Source organism: Pleurodeles waltl, chromosome 11 (genome assembly GCF_031143425.1).
Source record: "Pleurodeles waltl isolate 20211129_DDA chromosome 11, aPleWal1.hap1.20221129, whole genome shotgun sequence".
In the NCBI taxonomy this organism is placed as follows: Eukaryota; Metazoa; Chordata; class Amphibia; order Caudata; family Salamandridae; genus Pleurodeles; species Pleurodeles waltl.
In genome coordinates, this window is record NC_090450.1 from 71,978,043 (window position 1) to 71,996,090 (window position 18,048).

Genomic DNA, 18,048 nt, shown 5'->3' on the forward strand with positions numbered 1-18,048 from the left:
CTGTTCCCTGCAACGTGCCTGAAACAGCTCCTACAAAAAGGCTTCCATCATAGCAGGGCCCCGTCTATGGTCTGGTTTCTGTTTTAAACCAGCCTCCACGCTGCGCCGCTTCCGCGTCTTCCTGGTTGTCCTCCGTGACTGCGCGTCCCCTGCCCTCTGTGAGGCCGTCTGCCTTCATAGACACTCCCTCCCTCTTCCCCGGGACCGCCCTCTCCCTGCCGTCTAGCCCGCCTCCCGCCCTCCCTCCTTCCCTTCGCTCTCTCTTTCGTTTCTCTCAGTTTCACGCAGAAACTTTCTAGAAATCCTTCCCGTCGGCCCTTGCGATTCCAACATGGAGGAACTAACTGTGGAAGTGCGCGGCTCCAACGGAGCCTACTACAAGGTACTCGGGCTGGCGGCGGGCGCCGGGGAGGGAGCCCGTGGCGCGGCCTCGGCACACACCGAGGTCTGGCACCCCCCAGCAGGCCTCGCGGTCTCACACGGCCCCCTCGGATCCGTCGGGAGGCCGGGGTTTGGCCCAGGGAGATCCCCATGACCCCCTGGTCACCCCCGGCCCCCCGCACAGTGACACTGACCTCAAAGTGTCCCTCCCCGCCCCCTCCGGGCTGCGTGTTTACACCCGCGGCCTTCCCCGTGCAGGAGCTGGCACTCAGAGCTGCTCGCTGCAGCCGCCGCCGCTTTGTTTTGTATTTTTTTTTTAATGTTTGTGCTTGGGATTCCCCTGCGCACTCGTGAGGTCGTTTTGGGATGTGAAGTGTGCGCTTTCTCATACAGGCCGTGCTTGCGTGCTGGAAACACTGTGATCTGAGGGGGTTGGAGAGGTGTGACTTGTGTTATCTAACCACTGAAATCAGAGCCTTGTGTTGTGTTCCTAGTCATGCAGATGATTCACGGAGTAAACACGTCATTCCAGACGCAAAAAATTGCTAGATAAGATTGACCCATCAGCCTTATGTGGTCCATTTTCAAAGCACAGTGGGAGTGACATTAGAATCCACTGCAGCATTCGTGTGTGATTCAGACATGTAAGTCACGAGGTGTCATTTAGTCTCCAGTTTTCAAAATCGTGTCGTGTCCTACTAATGATGTTGTTTCTGCTGTTTTACCCTTGTGGGCTTTAATTCCAATAGAGAAAACCCCAAATTCTGTGAATGAGCATCCCCATATTTGCTTCCATTAGGCTGGTGCATCAAAAAGACACCCAAAGAATGCACTTTGGAGGCCGTCCTATCGACACAGCGCGACAGCTGTAGCCTGTCAGTCAGGCCTGGATTGTCGGTTATGCCAGACATTCAGAAGGGTGTCTATTTTTAAGCAGCTTTGCCCATGCACAGTTGGTTCCACGGTCAGAAGTAGAATCTAGGTTTGCACAACTCCAGATGGACCTAGAAAACAATTTGGGGACTAAACGTGTGCTTGATCTTGAGTCCCGATTTGAATCCATCACCTATCGTCTGCTGCTCAGCATGTTTGCACTGTAGCCAGTTGTGCAGTACCGTTTGCATTCTTGATTCAGAGCAACTCAAAATTACAGAGGGTAAAGGAGTTTGCAGCCTCTAAAGTAGTAATAATTTCAGTTCACCTTTGTGGAGACTGTGATCATGTACTCGTGACTTTAACAGTATGATATTGTTTTGCCTAAAAGTTCGTTTAAGCAAGGGATCATGACCTTGCACGTTAACAAGGTAGTGTTTGGAATGCTCAACTCTACGTAAATAGTTATACGCCATAGAAACGATTGCCGTTTAATTAATATGATACATGGGCATGTTAGATTGTAGTTATTTTTACCATGGGTGAATAAAACGATTCCCTTGTTTTTCTTTACCAGGATATTGTTCAAAACATTTGTTTGGCCGTCAACTGTGTTTTACTGTATGGTGTTGTACAAAGTAATGGTGCATCTTTCTCTTGTCAAACTATTATGTGGTGACATTTGTCTCTAAAGGCTATTCCTCGCATGAACTATTATAACCTATTTCATATTCTTACGATAAAGTTAATAAACATACACATATTTTGTACTGTAGGCATGCATTTTATGTAAATATCTATGTTGTAGGGATCATTTGTAAAGGCCTTTCTTAAAGAGTATTGTCATGAGATACTGATACAAAGGCTGGTAGAAAAGGAGATCCAGAGGGAGTACTTTAGTTTGGCGTTTAAACAGCGAATATCTACTTTTTATTTAATTTACTATGTCTATCATTTGAAAATGTAGGAACTAAAACATTTGTGATAAACAGTACTGGTGATTTCCCATCCCTAAATAATTTAATCTCTTCTCCTCATTAGCTTCTATGTCTCGCTTTACAATCCATCGCTGTCTTTCCTAATACATTGATACATTGACTTCTGACAGATCAATAATTATTCCCGTTATAAGTCCTGTCATTCTTTTGAACTTGCCATAGCTAAGGCACAACCTTACTTTTTGATAGCTTTGTCTCCTTATTTAAACTTTACGTGTGAACCCCCCCCCCACATCACCATGTTTTCTTCCTTAATTTGGAACCCTTTAGAACACTTTACTATATTTGCATTGCGTCTTTTACTGATTGACTAAGGCTCACTGTTAAAGGTCTTCCCTAGCTTTCATCCAGAATCTTCCACAATCACTTGAAAGATTTGAAGTGATAATTTAAAGTGCTCCTTGCCCTCATGTCAATTCCTGAAAGTCCTGTTATTGCTATCATTAAGTCAGACCTCCTATTTTTGGGCCTAGTTATGTTTTGCTGGAAATCTTGGATTGTGCGTCTCTGTAAAGACCTACTTGATGCTTTCAAAGGGTCCAGCCCAGATTGGCAAAATAATTTCTGATTAAATCCCTAAATACGAGCTCTAAAAATTGATACTCACTCCGGATGATGTAAAGGTGTGTATAAATATACAATTTATGTGGTGGGGTATAGGAACATAATTTCTTCTTCATATTGAGAACATGTTATTATTTTCTACTCTTCATATATTTGAGGTTTTGTGGAATTCTTTAGGCAATGCAAGCTTACCTGACTTTTGAATGACCGCAGCAATGCAAGGTATTTAGCCCAAATTTATATGTTAAAATGTGGGCAAGAACGTAAATGGACACTGCAGGTTCCATCTGATGGTGTGCCCTCTTTTCTCACCTGTCAGGTTATTTTTTTGTCATAATTTTGGCCCCACACAACTGTTTACAGTGTTTCTACTTGACTAGTGGATTAATCCCCTCTCTGTGGGTAGTTAGTACAGTCAACCAAAATCATTCATTATTAGCAAAATGTAATCTGTAGTAGAGCTGCCAGGCTGCTGAATACCCTTCCTTCTTGAACTACACATTTTATGATCCTTCTGGATATATTTAGCCAATAAAAATGGACGAATTGAGGTTGTTGGACCATACTGGACTGTTGGTTATTACTTTAGTTACACTGAGTTTATAATTTTCAGTTCCCCGTGCATTACAAACTGGTACCAACTATATGCAGGAAAAAGTCTTAGATCCTTCACTAGAAAGGGACAGCAAAGCCCACATTGTGAAGCCATGTCACCTCTGAGCAAGAACTGCACCCTCCCCTCAAACCTTGGGGCTTGAAAATCCTAACTGCAGTCACAGTTACAAATAATATGACTTAATCGCCTTAAAGCATGGTGGACCACCTTTATTCCTCCAACGTTGTGGATTTCCATGGACTGTACTGTCTCTGGTACAGAGCACTGGAAATTGTTCCCTTCAGCCCCCCCTTTTGTATCATGAACAGTAGTTCCGCTGACCGGCTAGACAAGCCCATTGGGCTTAGTTTGGGCCCTAGCGATTACTCTGTGATGTTACAAGGGTCTGGTACTCTTTTCCGATCTTTAAAGTGATGCAGTCCATTTCCACCCATTTCTCAGTATAACACATTGACAAAGCCCCATTAGTAACCCTAATTGCAGGGTTCGGGTGCTGAGCTGCTTCTGAAAAGGGCTGAGCACAAGTGCTACTTTTGTTATGAAGGTCTGCAAATTTGAATTGGTGATTTGAATTTAGATTAACTGGCCCAATATTAATAGGTCCTTTGACAGAATTAGCGCATAGGGTCAAGATGCCATAAAGGCATTTGAATCAACAACTCTGGCTAGAAAGGTGCTAGAGGCCCTTAATGTTATGTGTATTTCTTCATGAAAATATGGTTTTTAGCCTTGTGTGTAATAAAATACTGTTTATTTATTTTTACTAGCAGATGCATTGACTTGAATGCTTCCACAAGTTTTTTTTTTTTTTTTTTAAACTAAGTTTACACCTCCTTCTGAATTACACCTTGGACTGCTTTGCAATCTGCACACAAAAGAGGAATTCTGAAATAATGAGGTGGCGCCAAGACAGTAGTGGTAAATTGGTCCATTCACCACAATTTGAGCCAGTAACACCTATTTGCCTTGAAAATCTTGTAAACCATGCCTCAAAGACATTATCGGAGATCTTTTTTGTAGATGATGTCCAACTCTTTGACTGTTCAGTCTCAGAGCATTGTCAGGTACTCTAACCTTTAGGTGGCATGGTGCCACCCTTGATGGACATGTTAAAAAAAAAAAAAAAAAACTTTTCTCTGTAATTATGTGTACAACATAAAAGTATGTAATGCCTCTTGATTACTAAGTCTTCCTTCCTGAATGAGGTGACATGTAACCCTTCTGCTTTCTCCACCACCACCCTGCAGCCCTTTCCTCCCAGTTCTTTCAGGAGGGCACATTTTCATATCACTCTTTCCTCACTCCCCTACCGTCAAATGACATTGTGTTTTCTAACTACCTCAGCATTCCTTCCATGCTTCTAATCAATCATTTGCACAGTGATTGAAAAAATCAGAGCCAGATTTCTCACCTGAACAGCTTTCACTTCACTTGTCTGATCTGTTCTCTTAACCATTCCCTATTGTAACATCAGTGTGCTCATCACTTCAAAAACCTATTGTTAAGCAGCACTGGTCACCTTGATACCAGTCTCCACAGTACTCTTCGTTACCATGGGTGAGGGTCGCTGCTCAGCCTTAATACTTCTTGACCTGCTAGTCGCCCTCTTTACAACGTAGCAACAGAAACTCAAGTGCCAGTGATTGGGAAGGTATAATGAAAAGACTCTGAAGTAGGTTGAATCCTCTCTCTCAACTCCAAGCACAGATGTCCAAGTTGGATAGGTGTAATAGTTGAAGCCTTGCTTACAGAGTTGCTAGAGCAATGGAGGCTGTGGGGCTTCGTGACCACATTTTTGTACATTTCTTATGCTTGCTCGTTTATTGCTGATCACACCACTTCAAGGACTAAACATATGTAGACTAAATTCAGATGCATGTTTGAGAGACACATTCGGCTCTCAGAATGTCGCCTTTTACTGCTTGAAAGGTGACCATCAATTATTTGAGAGCTTCCCCAATCTGGTTGACTTGAAAACAGGTACTGTTACTGGGATCAAGCAGTGCAGATACCCTGCCCTGTATCTGGCCACAACTCCTGAGTAATGGCTCCTTGTGATTACCCCTTCTCATTCACCAGTATTCTAGGTCAGAATCTTGGGTGTTCTATTTGGGTTCGTTTACATTTGTTTTCTGGGTTAATATTGTTATATTGGAATGTGGTAGGTCTAAGGAAAAAATGGGGTGATTGAATGGGTCGAATTTATAACTGACTTTCATATCCTGTGCTTCCAGGAGACCTGGATGGTTGAACCTATACACCTTAATGAGTACTGAACATACCCAACTCCATCTGTGTCTTCCAGCTCTGGGAGCCCCAAGGGTGGGTTTATGCGCTTACACCTCAAATTATATGTTGTCTCCTGACATGAGCATGGCATTGTCAAGAGTGTTTCCAAATTATTACCATCAAACTATCACCTTATTGCCTCGGAGCAGTAGTACATTTTTACAATAATGCTTCTAAGTCTGAAATATGTGGTGTCACCCGGCAATCAGATAATGATCTTGAGACCATCTCTAATGGAACCAAAAGGGATCTGATTATACTATGGGGCAGGGATTTTAACATCAATTTGTGCTCAAATGACTCTGATAAGATATGTGGTTTAACAAGCATTTATAGTACTGCTCTGCCACATATCCTGCATACCTATCTTGGTAAAAATATGAACGACTTACTCTTTAGACAAGACCTGGGCTTCTGTAATGAATTAGGCACCCAACAGTTCCCTTTCATTGTACTTTTAATGGGAGCGGTGCCAATTCTGTTATAGATTATGGGCCTGATTGCAACCTTGGCATGATGGAGTATCCTCTCCGCTGTATTACAAGTTCCATTATATCATTGTAAAATGGCGGGTGGGATATCCATCACATTTGTGATGGATTATCCTATCTGCCAAGGTCGCAATCAGGCCCTGAGTGTTCTTCTCTTTTCGACATTCTAGCAGGGCAAAGCATTTTGTTACACATAAGAATGCAACATGTGACCATTTCCCGCAGAGTGTAACTCTTGCTCTTATTGATGATGTTAATCCACAGGTGAACTGTAATTCCCTTTAGTTGATAATATTGACATGGCTATCACAAATGGTTACTTGTTGCGTTGATCATATATTGAGTCCACTAAGGTTCTGGAACACGTAGTCATTATACAAAGAGAGACATTTGGGATAAGTCTAGATGTTAGGACTGACTGTCAAATCATAGAGGCCTTCAAGGAAATTACAAAGGGGCTAAGGATGGTTTAACTGTTCTAAGGAAACATTCAACACTTAAAAGCCAGGGTGGATTGATTAGATATGCTCAAAGACCCATAGGTTGCTAAAAGCTGCCTTACACAGAATGCCCAGATAAGTGACAGAAATTCAGTTATTAGGAGGGAGTATAAGAAAGCTCTGAACCAGCAAAACAGTGGCCTGAGGGAGGAAACAACCCTCAGTAATGATATAATAGCATTCTGGCATGTGATTAATGCCCCCGTCTGGAGATCGCTATTGAAGCTGAATGGGTTGACCGTTTCTCCAACATCTATAAGAAACCTATGGAGGAACAGAGTAATCCTGGTCTCCTTGCTTCCTAATCTGCTATACCGTCTTTTAGCCCCATTAACCTTTCTTTTACTGTGGAGGAGGATACTGATGTACTAAAAGTGAGTAAAGGAGTGAAAGCATCAGGCCCTAATGGTAGTGTGGACCTTTTTTATAAAGCCAATATTTTATTGGGGGCCCTCCAGTTGACACTGGTTCTACGTGCGTGTCGTAGTGTAGGTTTCCTGCTAACCTGGTCAGAGTCAATTATAGTACCTATTTATAAGAAGGGGGATCGACAACCCTGCCTGCTACCGTTCAATTTAATTACTGGACTGAGTGGTCAAAGTAGCTGGGCGTGTCATGAACAAGCTTTAAGAATGGGTAGAATCCAAAGAAATGTTATCAGACCTACAATGTGGCTTTCGCGCTGGTCTAGGGACGATTGAGCAGGGAATCAACCTGTCGTTCTTAATTGGAAAGAACACCCAGGTCAAACGAGGTAGCTTGTTTTTAGCCTTTGCAGATTTAACATAGGTCTTTGACTAAGTGGAGCATGTCAAATTGTGGGCCATTTTGATTGATGTTGGAATAGATCCACCAATAGTTCAATTTCTTAAACAACTGTATTCTGGAAGTAAGGCCAGGATGTGGTATGGAGTTAAGGGGGAGGGCACTCAGTTGTTCAGCATAGAGAGAGGAGTCCGACAGGGCTGTGTATTAGCACTTTTCCTACTTACCTTGTGTATTCATAGCCTGAGGAGTTTCTTGTCAGAACATTGCAGTGATAGTCCTAAAGTTGGTTATCACCAGATTCCCGCCCTTCTCTATGCTGAAGGCGCCATGCTTATGGCCTGTACTCCTGTGGGATTGCAATGCCTGTTAATGAGCTTTGTTAGCTATACGCAAAATTAAAACTTTTGTCATGACGTGTGGGAAAAGTTGAGTGAAATGCTAGAATATGATGATTGATGACACCAAGATCAGCTTAATTAAAACATTTTCCTGTCTGGACATCCTCTTTGATCAGGGGACACTTGGAAACAGGCAACCAACACTAGGAAGCTCCAGTTTATTAATAACTACTATGGCCCTATGTAATTTCTCGAGGAAACTTGGCAGGAAACCAGTGAAGGAGTTCCCAACATTTATAAATCCAAGTGTCTATCAACTGACACACATGGGGCTGGTCTCTGGTGGCACACGTAATGTTGCGCCCTGCAAACAGTGCAAAACATTTTTTTTAGATACTTACTCTCTGTACCTAGTAGTTGCTCTACTTACATTTGTCATGCTGAACTAGGTCTTTCTTTTTTAACAGACATAGTTAAGATTCAGCCTATTTTACTTTGGCAGAAGATTTTGTCTACAGAGAAAACCACCCTTTAACCGTGAAATTATTAGGTACTGCCCAATATCAGACTGGGCCCTCCAAATACTATGGCTGAACTATATTAAAAATGTTATGGGTGACTTAGAACTCCCCAGATGTTTTGATCAACTTGAAACCTTAGTGAATATTAGCAGAAAGAACCTTAAAACGGATTGTCTGGGATTATGTGAGTAACGTAGGGTGTCAGCTGAATTGTTGAAGCCTAGCGCCCCAAAAAAACAAATGGCGCTGGTTACATATGATATAGAGCCGATTTAAAAAAAAATATATATATATATATTTGTATATATTGTTTTCACTAAATCGGCCCCTTTTTTTGCACTTTGGTTATCTGTGGATATTAGCTTACCTATCAGTTATGGAAACCTACTAAACCTGCACTTGTCTGAAAATTAGACATCCAGGGGAATCACGTGTAGCAGGAATTTGCAGGGAGTGTACCCCGAAGTCACTAGACAAAAATGTTACCTCAGTTGTGTGGTTGGGCGTAGTTCCTGTGAAAGTAAAGGACAGAAAATCTTTAATGGATCACATGTTTTTCTTACCTAGACGCCCTTGCACACCTCATACTTTTCTAAGTGGGAACGTTCCAGAATTTCTCGGGAGCTACACATTCCTGCCACCAGTTGTTTCCTGGTAACTATGGTGGCCCACTTGTGTGGGTGGGCCAAAGGACCGCTACGTGAAGGCATGCCTCAAAAAAATCATAAGTGTTACTAGACCTGCAGGTCGAGTAACTTAAATAATCTACTCGACCTAACTGTAATGTACTTGACCCATAAATGTGTTTCAGATTGTGCGATCTATGCAAATATTTTATTTTGTAGAGTCGTCTTTTTGTTCATTCTCACGAGTGTGCCTTAAAATATGTGAATTCAGCATTTTTGCTGTACAAAAAACCCTCTTTTGTTTGATTAAATTGACTAAACGTTTGCTCCAATAAGAACCTAGCACACATTTAGGGTACACATGATCCATGACTTGCCTCTTAGTTTATTGACAGCATTGCCATCAGGGCAGGAGTGTTTCTCATTTTATTTTTAAACACTCACTTTTATTAAATATATTACTAAAGCATGATGTGGTAGCGCCCTGTAATTTACAGACAGAAAAATTCCAAGAAATGTTCCCAATAACTTGCAGCTTTACTGATAAAGCTATATAGTACAATAACAATAATTTATCAAGATTGGGTTTCAGAAAAAATATTTATCATTCGCACATCACCAAGTAAAGTGTTCTGGTTTGTTTTCACCCCATTAGACAGTTTTTTTCAATACACAAAAGTACAAAAAATGGGCGTTCACAACTACTGAAATATATTTTGAAATGTTTGTACAGTTGACTTAAGGCCTGATTTAGATGTTGGTGAATGGGTTGCTCAGTTGCAATGATGACGAATATCCTGTCTGCCCAAATCTAAATCCCATAGGAAATAATGGGATTTAGATTTAAGCAGATAGGATATCTGTCACTGTAGTGACAGAGTAACCCATCTGCCACTATCTAAATCAGGCCCTTAGTTATTTAAATGTTGTAAGTTAGGAAAGACCTGACACCCCACAGCCTTTCATTTCACACTTTGTACAGCAAGTCAGACGGTTTACCTTACAAAAGCCTGGAACTTTGCAGTCAGAAGGAAAAGTAATCCTGAGAAGACAAACTGACTTTTGACCTCTGTCTCTGAACACAGCGCAAATGTAACATGATTTATAAGCGTCTTTATTGCTCCTTCACTTTCTGACTGAACAGAACACCTGTTCTTTTTCAACTGAGTAGGTCCTTAAAATAGCTCAACCTGATAAAAATATGATTCGCCATGGCGAGTAGATTTGTCGAAGCCTGGAAGGTTAAAAATAATGCTATGAGGAGAGATTGGCGATAGAGGTAGCTGCGGTCTGTGGGCCCATACTGTGCCCTAAAATCATGCATTTTCCCATTGTGACTCAAATTAACTTGGTTTGATCAAATCTTGTCACAGACTTTTGACCCAGCCATGTTAGTGGGAAGTGGGGAAGCGTTGTGTTTTTTTTTTTTTTTTTTTTGGAGAGGCAGGGGGGTGGGGGGGAGTGGGCCTACGCGGGGTGGTAGGAATTACTGTTGATTACAAAAGTTTCCACTACAGAAATCTAAGGAAAACGTTTGGTTTTAGGCAAAGTTTGATGTTTCCAGGGCATTGTGTGTTGTAAGAGAAAGACATGGGGGTACACTCAAGGCACGCCTCTATGGTATTCCCTGGGTGTCTGATTTCCAAAATTGTCGGTGATTGGCAGGTTTCCTTGGATGGCAGGGATGCACAGGCTCAGTATCCACAGGGACCTACTTACATTACAAAAAAAACATTGGTTCTCAGATGGGAAAATTGATTAGGTTGTGTTTCATGCCCTTTCCTATACGCAGGCTCTAGGACCACGTACCCAAATTGAGTTCCATTTTTATGTGGACACATGTGGCATCACTGAGTGGTTGGAAATTTAAGTATTGCCACAGATTCCAGAACATTTCATCACAAAATGTAAAGAAAATGTGCAATCTTAGCCAATTAAGAAAAGTTTGAGGTTTACAGGGAGATAAGTCAGATCACTGCAAGTTACACCAATCTGGACACCTTAGAGTTTTCAGTTCTCAAAAATTTGAAGGGTTGTTATTGTTTGTTTGAAGTCCATGCACCACTGAAGTAAAGACTTGCAATGGTTGGTTTTGGCACCTCCTAGAAGTGCTATCTACAAATAACAATAACAGTATCCGAATACTGAACCCCTGACTACTGGAGAGGAGCCGTAATGCCACATCCAGGCATCTACCACTTTACAGGACATTAACATGCTTTTTATGCACCACACACAATGACTTTAATACAGAGAGCCGCGGGCCCAGTCCAACACAGCAGAACACTCACATCAACATACTGCTGCATTCAAGGGCCCATCACATTCGAACACCACAGGATGACATAACCAATCACTCCACCTCTCCATCAGCCATTGACCAATTTGCTTACAAACACACCACAAGGAAACCCCTACACACATTTTGCCAGAAACGTTATTGATTGGTGGGCCAAGCTTCACAAGTTCCTAGATAAAAAACCTAGACTAAGTTTTTACTACGTGTCAAGTATCTACCTTTCTCAACGTCCCAAACAATACAGAGCATGTGCCAACTAATCTTTTACTAACTGGTCTGTTCTACATCCAACTCCTCTCACTTTGTGTGTGTGTGAGTTGGGGGCAAGGGAGCGTCTGGGGTGCCTTGGAGCCTAGATTCTTTGAACTGAGTGAGAATATTTACCTTTGAACTAAGACAAACATGCTGAGGAAGACCGTCCCAAGTTCCTTAAAGACCACCTTCAAAACTACTGCAGACTTTCGTTTTTTGGTTCACAGGGTATTCTGTGACAACATGGAATATGTCCCATACACCATTGTGTGCACTGCTGTGACTGGCACGCACTTGTCATAATGCAAACATCTACTTTGTTCTGACGGAGGATGAACAGGGCAAGAAGGCCACAAATATGACCCATTTGTGTATTGTTGATTGTAGAGTTCTGTGTAATTGTGTGTGTTTCTAATGTGTGCTATCATCCCGGAGGATATCCTGCTGCCTGCCAATGCAGGAGTAGTCCGGGCTAAGCCATGGACTTGGCCTAGCTGAAGAACCAAGACTTCAGCTTCTTGCAGAGCTCAAGAAGTTACAAGGCAGGTCTTATGTTTAGGCCAGTGTAGATCTTTGAGGTGCAGGGTGATATGTGGGTGGTTGAGGGTGACCCTGACTGCTGCGTTCTCTATGGTTTGGAGTTATCTGGTTAGATGAGTGAGGGAGTCATTAAGTATCAAGGTGAGTGCATCGCATGTGGGGTTGAGTCCTTTGTTGAAGATGAAGTGATGGCATCCTACCTTGACTATCTGCCTCAGGCCTAGATTCTTTGAGCTGAGTAAGCATATATATCTTTGAAATCAAGGTAGACCTGCTTTAGAAGACTGCCCTATGTTCCCTAAAGAGCACTTTGAAAACTGCACAAAGCTTTAGTTTTTGCTGCTGAGGGTACTGTGTGACAACATGGCCTATGTTCGGTCCACCGTTCTGTGCAGTGACTGTAATGCACTTGTCATACAGCTAACAGAACATGTACCACATTCTGATGGCATATAAAGGAGTCCATCAGGCTATAAGCAAGTCCAAGATTTTCTCAGTTGGAGCAAACAATTTAAAAGGCAGCTTACCTATTGAAGTAATGGCCAATGGAAGGTATCTATTCACGCACAGCCATTGAACGGTATATACTAGGGCAGCTCCACCTCATTCAATTTTCCACTACCTCACTTTTGCATGGTACAGTGTAAAAGAAGTTGAAACATGGGCCTGGCAGATGGACATAGGGCACAGTAATAGTCTCTCCTGCTTTTTTCCTTGCTTAGGACAGACTTCGCAGTAGCAACATGATCGAGCCTTTCTGTCTGTTGCCGGAGCGCAGTTGGCAAAGGGCTTGCAGTGTCCTCCACAGCAGATGAAATAGAGACTATTGCTTTAGTGACTATCAACTGAAAGGAGTCATCGTGGTCTGATGGTAAACATAATGCATTCTATGTTGGCAGCTGGATCAGGTTGGTAAGCAACTTCTTATACAGAGTGCAAGCTTTACGATTTGCACTGTGCCTGAAGTACTGGGTCATTCTCAGCCATGCTGCCCATGTACTTGTTGTAATCAAGTATACAGGTGGGCTCGTGAACTTTGTACCACGGATCCCAAACGATGACCGGGGAAGTGCTCTCATCATGGATTGTAATGAGAATCCTACCTATCGGAGTATTTGAATGCTTACGGTTCATTGGAACACGGTGCTCCTTGATTTTTAGAGCTTCTTATAAATAAGCTCCTGTGGGAATCCTTTTTGGCGACACTGAACTGTACTGCATGCCAGAGTGATAGCTGTGTACAGTTTGATTAACTTCCCTGATCCAGTATAGAAGTTGTCCACATAAAGGTTCTTACTTTTATGAAGGAGTGATTGGGCAATCTCCCATAGTGTCTTTGCCATGATTTTTAGCATGCAAGGGCAACCCACAGGATTTAGAGCCAAGTCGTTCTCTGTAAACACTCCTAGGGTGTATAAAATACCAATAGAACACTCACACAGCATTTATATTTTGATGCCATAACAAGCTCTTTTGCTCGTTTTGTACTGCCTGAAGCTGTCCTTTGTACAGGATCAAGAACTCATCACTGGCTATATTCCTTTCAGGAGTATAACTCTGTGGAAACCTGATAGACAAATGTGCCACAACAGGTTGAATTTTGAACAACCTGGCATAGTCTGGATGGTCCCTGGGCAGTGCAGCTGAATTATTTGAAAAGAAGATGCTGCAATATCTCAAAATGATCTCTGCTCATGTATGGTGCGAAGCTGAGTGTTACAAAAACGTGTGCACGTAGAGAAGCAGAACTGTACGCTTGGTTTGTGCACAATCCCCATTTTGAGCATAAAGCCCAGACATTTCTTTGGTCGCCCAAGTGAATTGCCACCCACTGGTGTTTCCTAGAATGAGGTCCAGGAGTGCCTCCATGCTCCCAGTCAATAGGCAAAAATTTAATGTATTGACTTTACATCCACTGTGTACAGTTGATAAAATAATTTGGGGCTGCCAAGAGGGCACTCTGAGCTTGCCGCAGTGCACGCCTGCTCTCTGGATTTGTCTACTTTGCTACTGTCTCTCCACTGTGCAGTTTATGCTTGCGAAGGGACATCACGACTGCCATAACCATTTTCATTAGAGACACTGGAGGAGCCATTGGATGGAACTTTGCTGTCTGAAAAATCACTTCAAAATCAGCTTAATTTTCTTCTTACTTGGATTCTGTCACTGTGCCTGACCCTGCCTAAGCGCTGCCATCAATAACTCCAATAATTAACACTTAAGCAACAGTCATCCATAAATCGTTATCTCTAACCCTTCTTCTAAAACACTCTGTACTTGGTAGAAGTCAGAAGTAGTCAGTCTGTGTATGTTATATCAAGGGAATGAGCAAAGAAGAACTTGGTCTTTGGATGCTGTTATCCGAAGAACCCTGCAGAATTTCTCCAAAGATGCTAAAAGGCCAAAAAATAAAACTATATTACTTCATCTTGTCATATTTGTAGTACCACAGCATATTTCAAGGTTCGAGGGGTGAGCCCACACCAGCCACTGTTCATTTATTAGGGAAATCAAATGCAGCTGGGACAATTTTAGGTGGGAGTCAACTAAAAGGTACGCCATACCTGAGTCAGATAGGGCCAAAAACAAGGCCCGGGCACTGCAATATGTGTCCCCATTAACAAATCAGATAGCTAAACACGCATTTGCAAAGCAAATATGTTTGGCATTTGCTGATACCCTCTTGACCTTGTCAATACTCGTTTTGTCATGGCTTTTGCTAAACTTCATTGTTGGGTGAGCTGCAGCCATTGCCAGTATAAAAATAATTTCCTGAAGGCAAAAATTCAACTTTGATTTCAAGATGTACACATTCATGTGGTAGCCACTGGCATTGATGAGTCCTTCTTTGTGTGTTGACGTGCCCCTCCTAATGGGTAGATGAATAATGTGAATGGCACAACAAACCAATGGATGAAAAGAGCGGTCCATGTGCATGTCAGCAAAATCAAAAGGTCATGGCTATTTCTATACTTAACAAACTTTGACAGTGCCAATAGGTCTGGCTTTAAAGTAATACTGCATTGTCATGTGAAGCATCACAAGTGGATACTGATATGTATTTGTGGGGAAGTAAATGGCTGTAAAATAATATTGCTGTAGGTTAAAAGGTCAGGTGGCACTCGCACTGTCAAGCCAGACCTAAAAATCCACGTAGGTGAATGAAAGTCCTTATCTGTGCTCCTGCCAGAGGAAAATAAAAAATGATTCAGTTATCTAAGATACCTAATGGCATTACAGTGCCATGTATATGGCCTTGAAAGTTCAAGCCCTGGCAGTTGAATGAATAAACAAAATGATCACAATTATATGGAGGGCAAGCACCTTTTTGTCTAAGCACACAATTCTGCCCACTTAGAATATGTACTTCTGGTTCCCAACATGTAGATGGAGCCAAAGCCTCTCACCTGGTGATTCTCACAATTGCCGGCCGACTGCTGTGCTGTGATTTCAGTCCTTAAAAATCCCAATTTTTAACACTTGTGGTTTAGAACTTAGAGTATAGATAGGTGTTTTGCACAGTGTGGAAGACTGCGTGCATTTGTGTTTGGTGTAGGCAGTGTTTGTACCAATATCAGGGAAATCATCAGGATAACATTCCCATAACGTGTTACGGCCATATTTTCCTGTAGATTTCCCTGATATTACACTGAACAGGTTACTCCCCATCCCTAGCATTAAAAATTATAAAACATAAAAATAAATTGTCCCAAGGTAAATGCCATGTCTTGGAAGGTCTGGTGTTCACCCCCTCTGCCAACATCTGACTGCCGTTTTATTTTCATCTGGAGGGTGCGATCGAGCCCCCAGGTGAAAACTCATATCTTATTGAAAATTACAATTACCTCATGTGGATCAGCACAGGAGCGAGGTGAGCTGAGGCCACACACCAAAAAACACATCTGTGGTGCCCAGTGACTTCCTGCTCCTGGATTGCTGCACTTCAAGATCCACGAGCAGGAAGCTGTTTCGGGGAGGCATTGGTGGAAAAAGTAGACTCTCCTTTATAACAATTCCTCCCTCAAATGTTTGGAGGCTGAAAAAAAAAACACCAGACGTGGGAGCAGTGTACACGCCTGTTTTCCTTTGCTCTGGTGGGGGGTTTGTGGCATTGTGCATGTGTCAATGGGTGGAGGCTGATGGGCATGGGATTCTGCATCGCCGTGACATGGGATTGAAAAGAAAAAAAAAACTCTGGTGTGTACTTATGTTTTCAAAGCCTCTCGAAATTAAGTTCTTTAGTAGTGGTCTAGTCTGACTAGCATTTAGTGATTAAAGAAATGGCTTATAGACTGTAGTTAATGATTTTAATGTTAGGGAAACTTAAATAAGCACATGTTCATCTTAGGTCTGTTGGCGCTTAGTAGGCTGATAAAAAGAGAGCACTAGATGAACAAGAATCAGCAATGATATGCCTGTTTGAATGGCCAGGTCTTTAGTTGCTTAGCTGTACGAAAATATCTCAAATCACAGTTGACCCATTAGGGAATTCTATAGCACTGGGGCCTAAATGGAAAAACTGTATCCTCCCAGACGTTCCTTTCTGGAATTGCTAGATTGCTTAAGTTGGATTACTTTAAGCATCTGGTGAGAGTATTCTTCCTGATTCCCCTGCTCACATAGCAAAGGATTGCTTTTACAGTGATGCAGCAAGTTTTAAATTGGAGTCTTTGCCTTATAGGCAGCCAATGAAGTTGCTTCAGAAGCGGTGTAACTTGGGTAGTGCCCGGTATTTTGTAGATGAAACGTGTTGCCTCATTTTGTACTACTTGAAACTGGTTAAAGGCATTTTTAGGGATGCCGGAGTACCCTGGATTTGAGCAGTTAAATTGGTTTTTTTTGGCAACCACTGCGTCAAAACTTAAGAGCCCCCATTGAAAGAGGAAAGGTTATCTTTTGGAGCATAAATATGCACTTAAAAACAACAGCTCTAAACTGAGATTTCATTGAAAGACAACCACAATGATGACTTCTAGTCCCTGGGATGCGTTTTTTTGGGACACATACAGCTCTTGGCCAGTATAGGTCGTACCTGGAGTTTGCTTTGTTGTCGAGGACTGCTACTTCCGTCTTGTTGGCATTCCTCGTCTGATTCCAGGTGAAATGCAAAGTGTTCTCTAATTCCAACTGAGCTGCCCTAGAGCTGTCCAAGCAGAGTAGCAGTTGAGAATAGTTTGCATAGTTGTATACCTACAACCTCTGGCAGTTACCTCCTACTAATGGCCTGATATTGATGGTAAATACATGGGGTGAGAAAGAGGAGCCTCGGGGCATACTATAATTAACTGGTTTGAACGGTTTGAGTGGTACAGATCCCAGATAAGATGTATTCCTTTTTAATGCTGTACATTGGATCCCTGCGGACTTCTCTCGATTCACTAGAATAGTATGACCTACTGTATTGAAAGTGGCAGATAGATTGAAGAGCGCTAGTGATGAGATTGACTCAAAATCCCCATCTAGCCTCACATTGACCACTAATGGCAAGACAACCAATTCAGTTCTGTGGGCTGGGCGAAAGCCCACCTACTGAGTCTCCAGGAAATTTGATTTCTGCAAATGATTGTGGATTTCACTAGCCACATGTGCATTGATGATATTGGCTGGATAGAAGAGCCGGAATTTCAGACTGTTTAGAATGGTGGGATCATCACCTTGTTTCATTCCGCAGCAGAATGATCTATGTTCATTTATTTGTCATCCTTAAGTTAGGTGAAGTTTCCTTTAATGTGAGTGCCATTCCATTAACTGTGTTTTTCTGTGACTGTTTTTTACCTGATCTGCTATCTGAAGTTCAAAATTAACAAAATGGTGGGCAGACCAAATGCAGGGTGTAACACTTAAGTTGATTAATTTAGTGTTAAAGGTCCAAAGTAAGAGTGTGACCTTTTGTTATGGCTGGGATCAGTTACATGCTGATGCATACATCAGAGATATGACATCCGATCAAGAAATTCTTGATCTTTGGCTTATTCTTTAATCATTAGCCCAG

The 18,048-nt window shown here is 42.1% G+C and overlaps 1 protein-coding gene across 4 annotated transcripts in view; it reads left to right on the plus strand.

Moving 5' to 3' along the window:
• Positions 1-223: 223 nt before the first annotated feature.
• The window catches only part of FXR1 (FMR1 autosomal homolog 1), a 274,198-nt gene continuing 256,373 nt past the window's right edge, over positions 224-18,048 (plus strand). For 3 of the 4 annotated variants that reach the window (XM_069213095.1, XM_069213097.1, XM_069213093.1), the window contains exon 1: positions 227-382. In XM_069213095.1, the coding sequence (XP_069069196.1) occupies positions 332-382 (51 nt within the window). In that variant the 5' untranslated portion in view covers positions 227-331. Of the gene's footprint in view, positions 383-18,048 lie in introns of all 4 variants that reach the window. The other variant, XM_069213094.1, reaches the window with a different exon arrangement.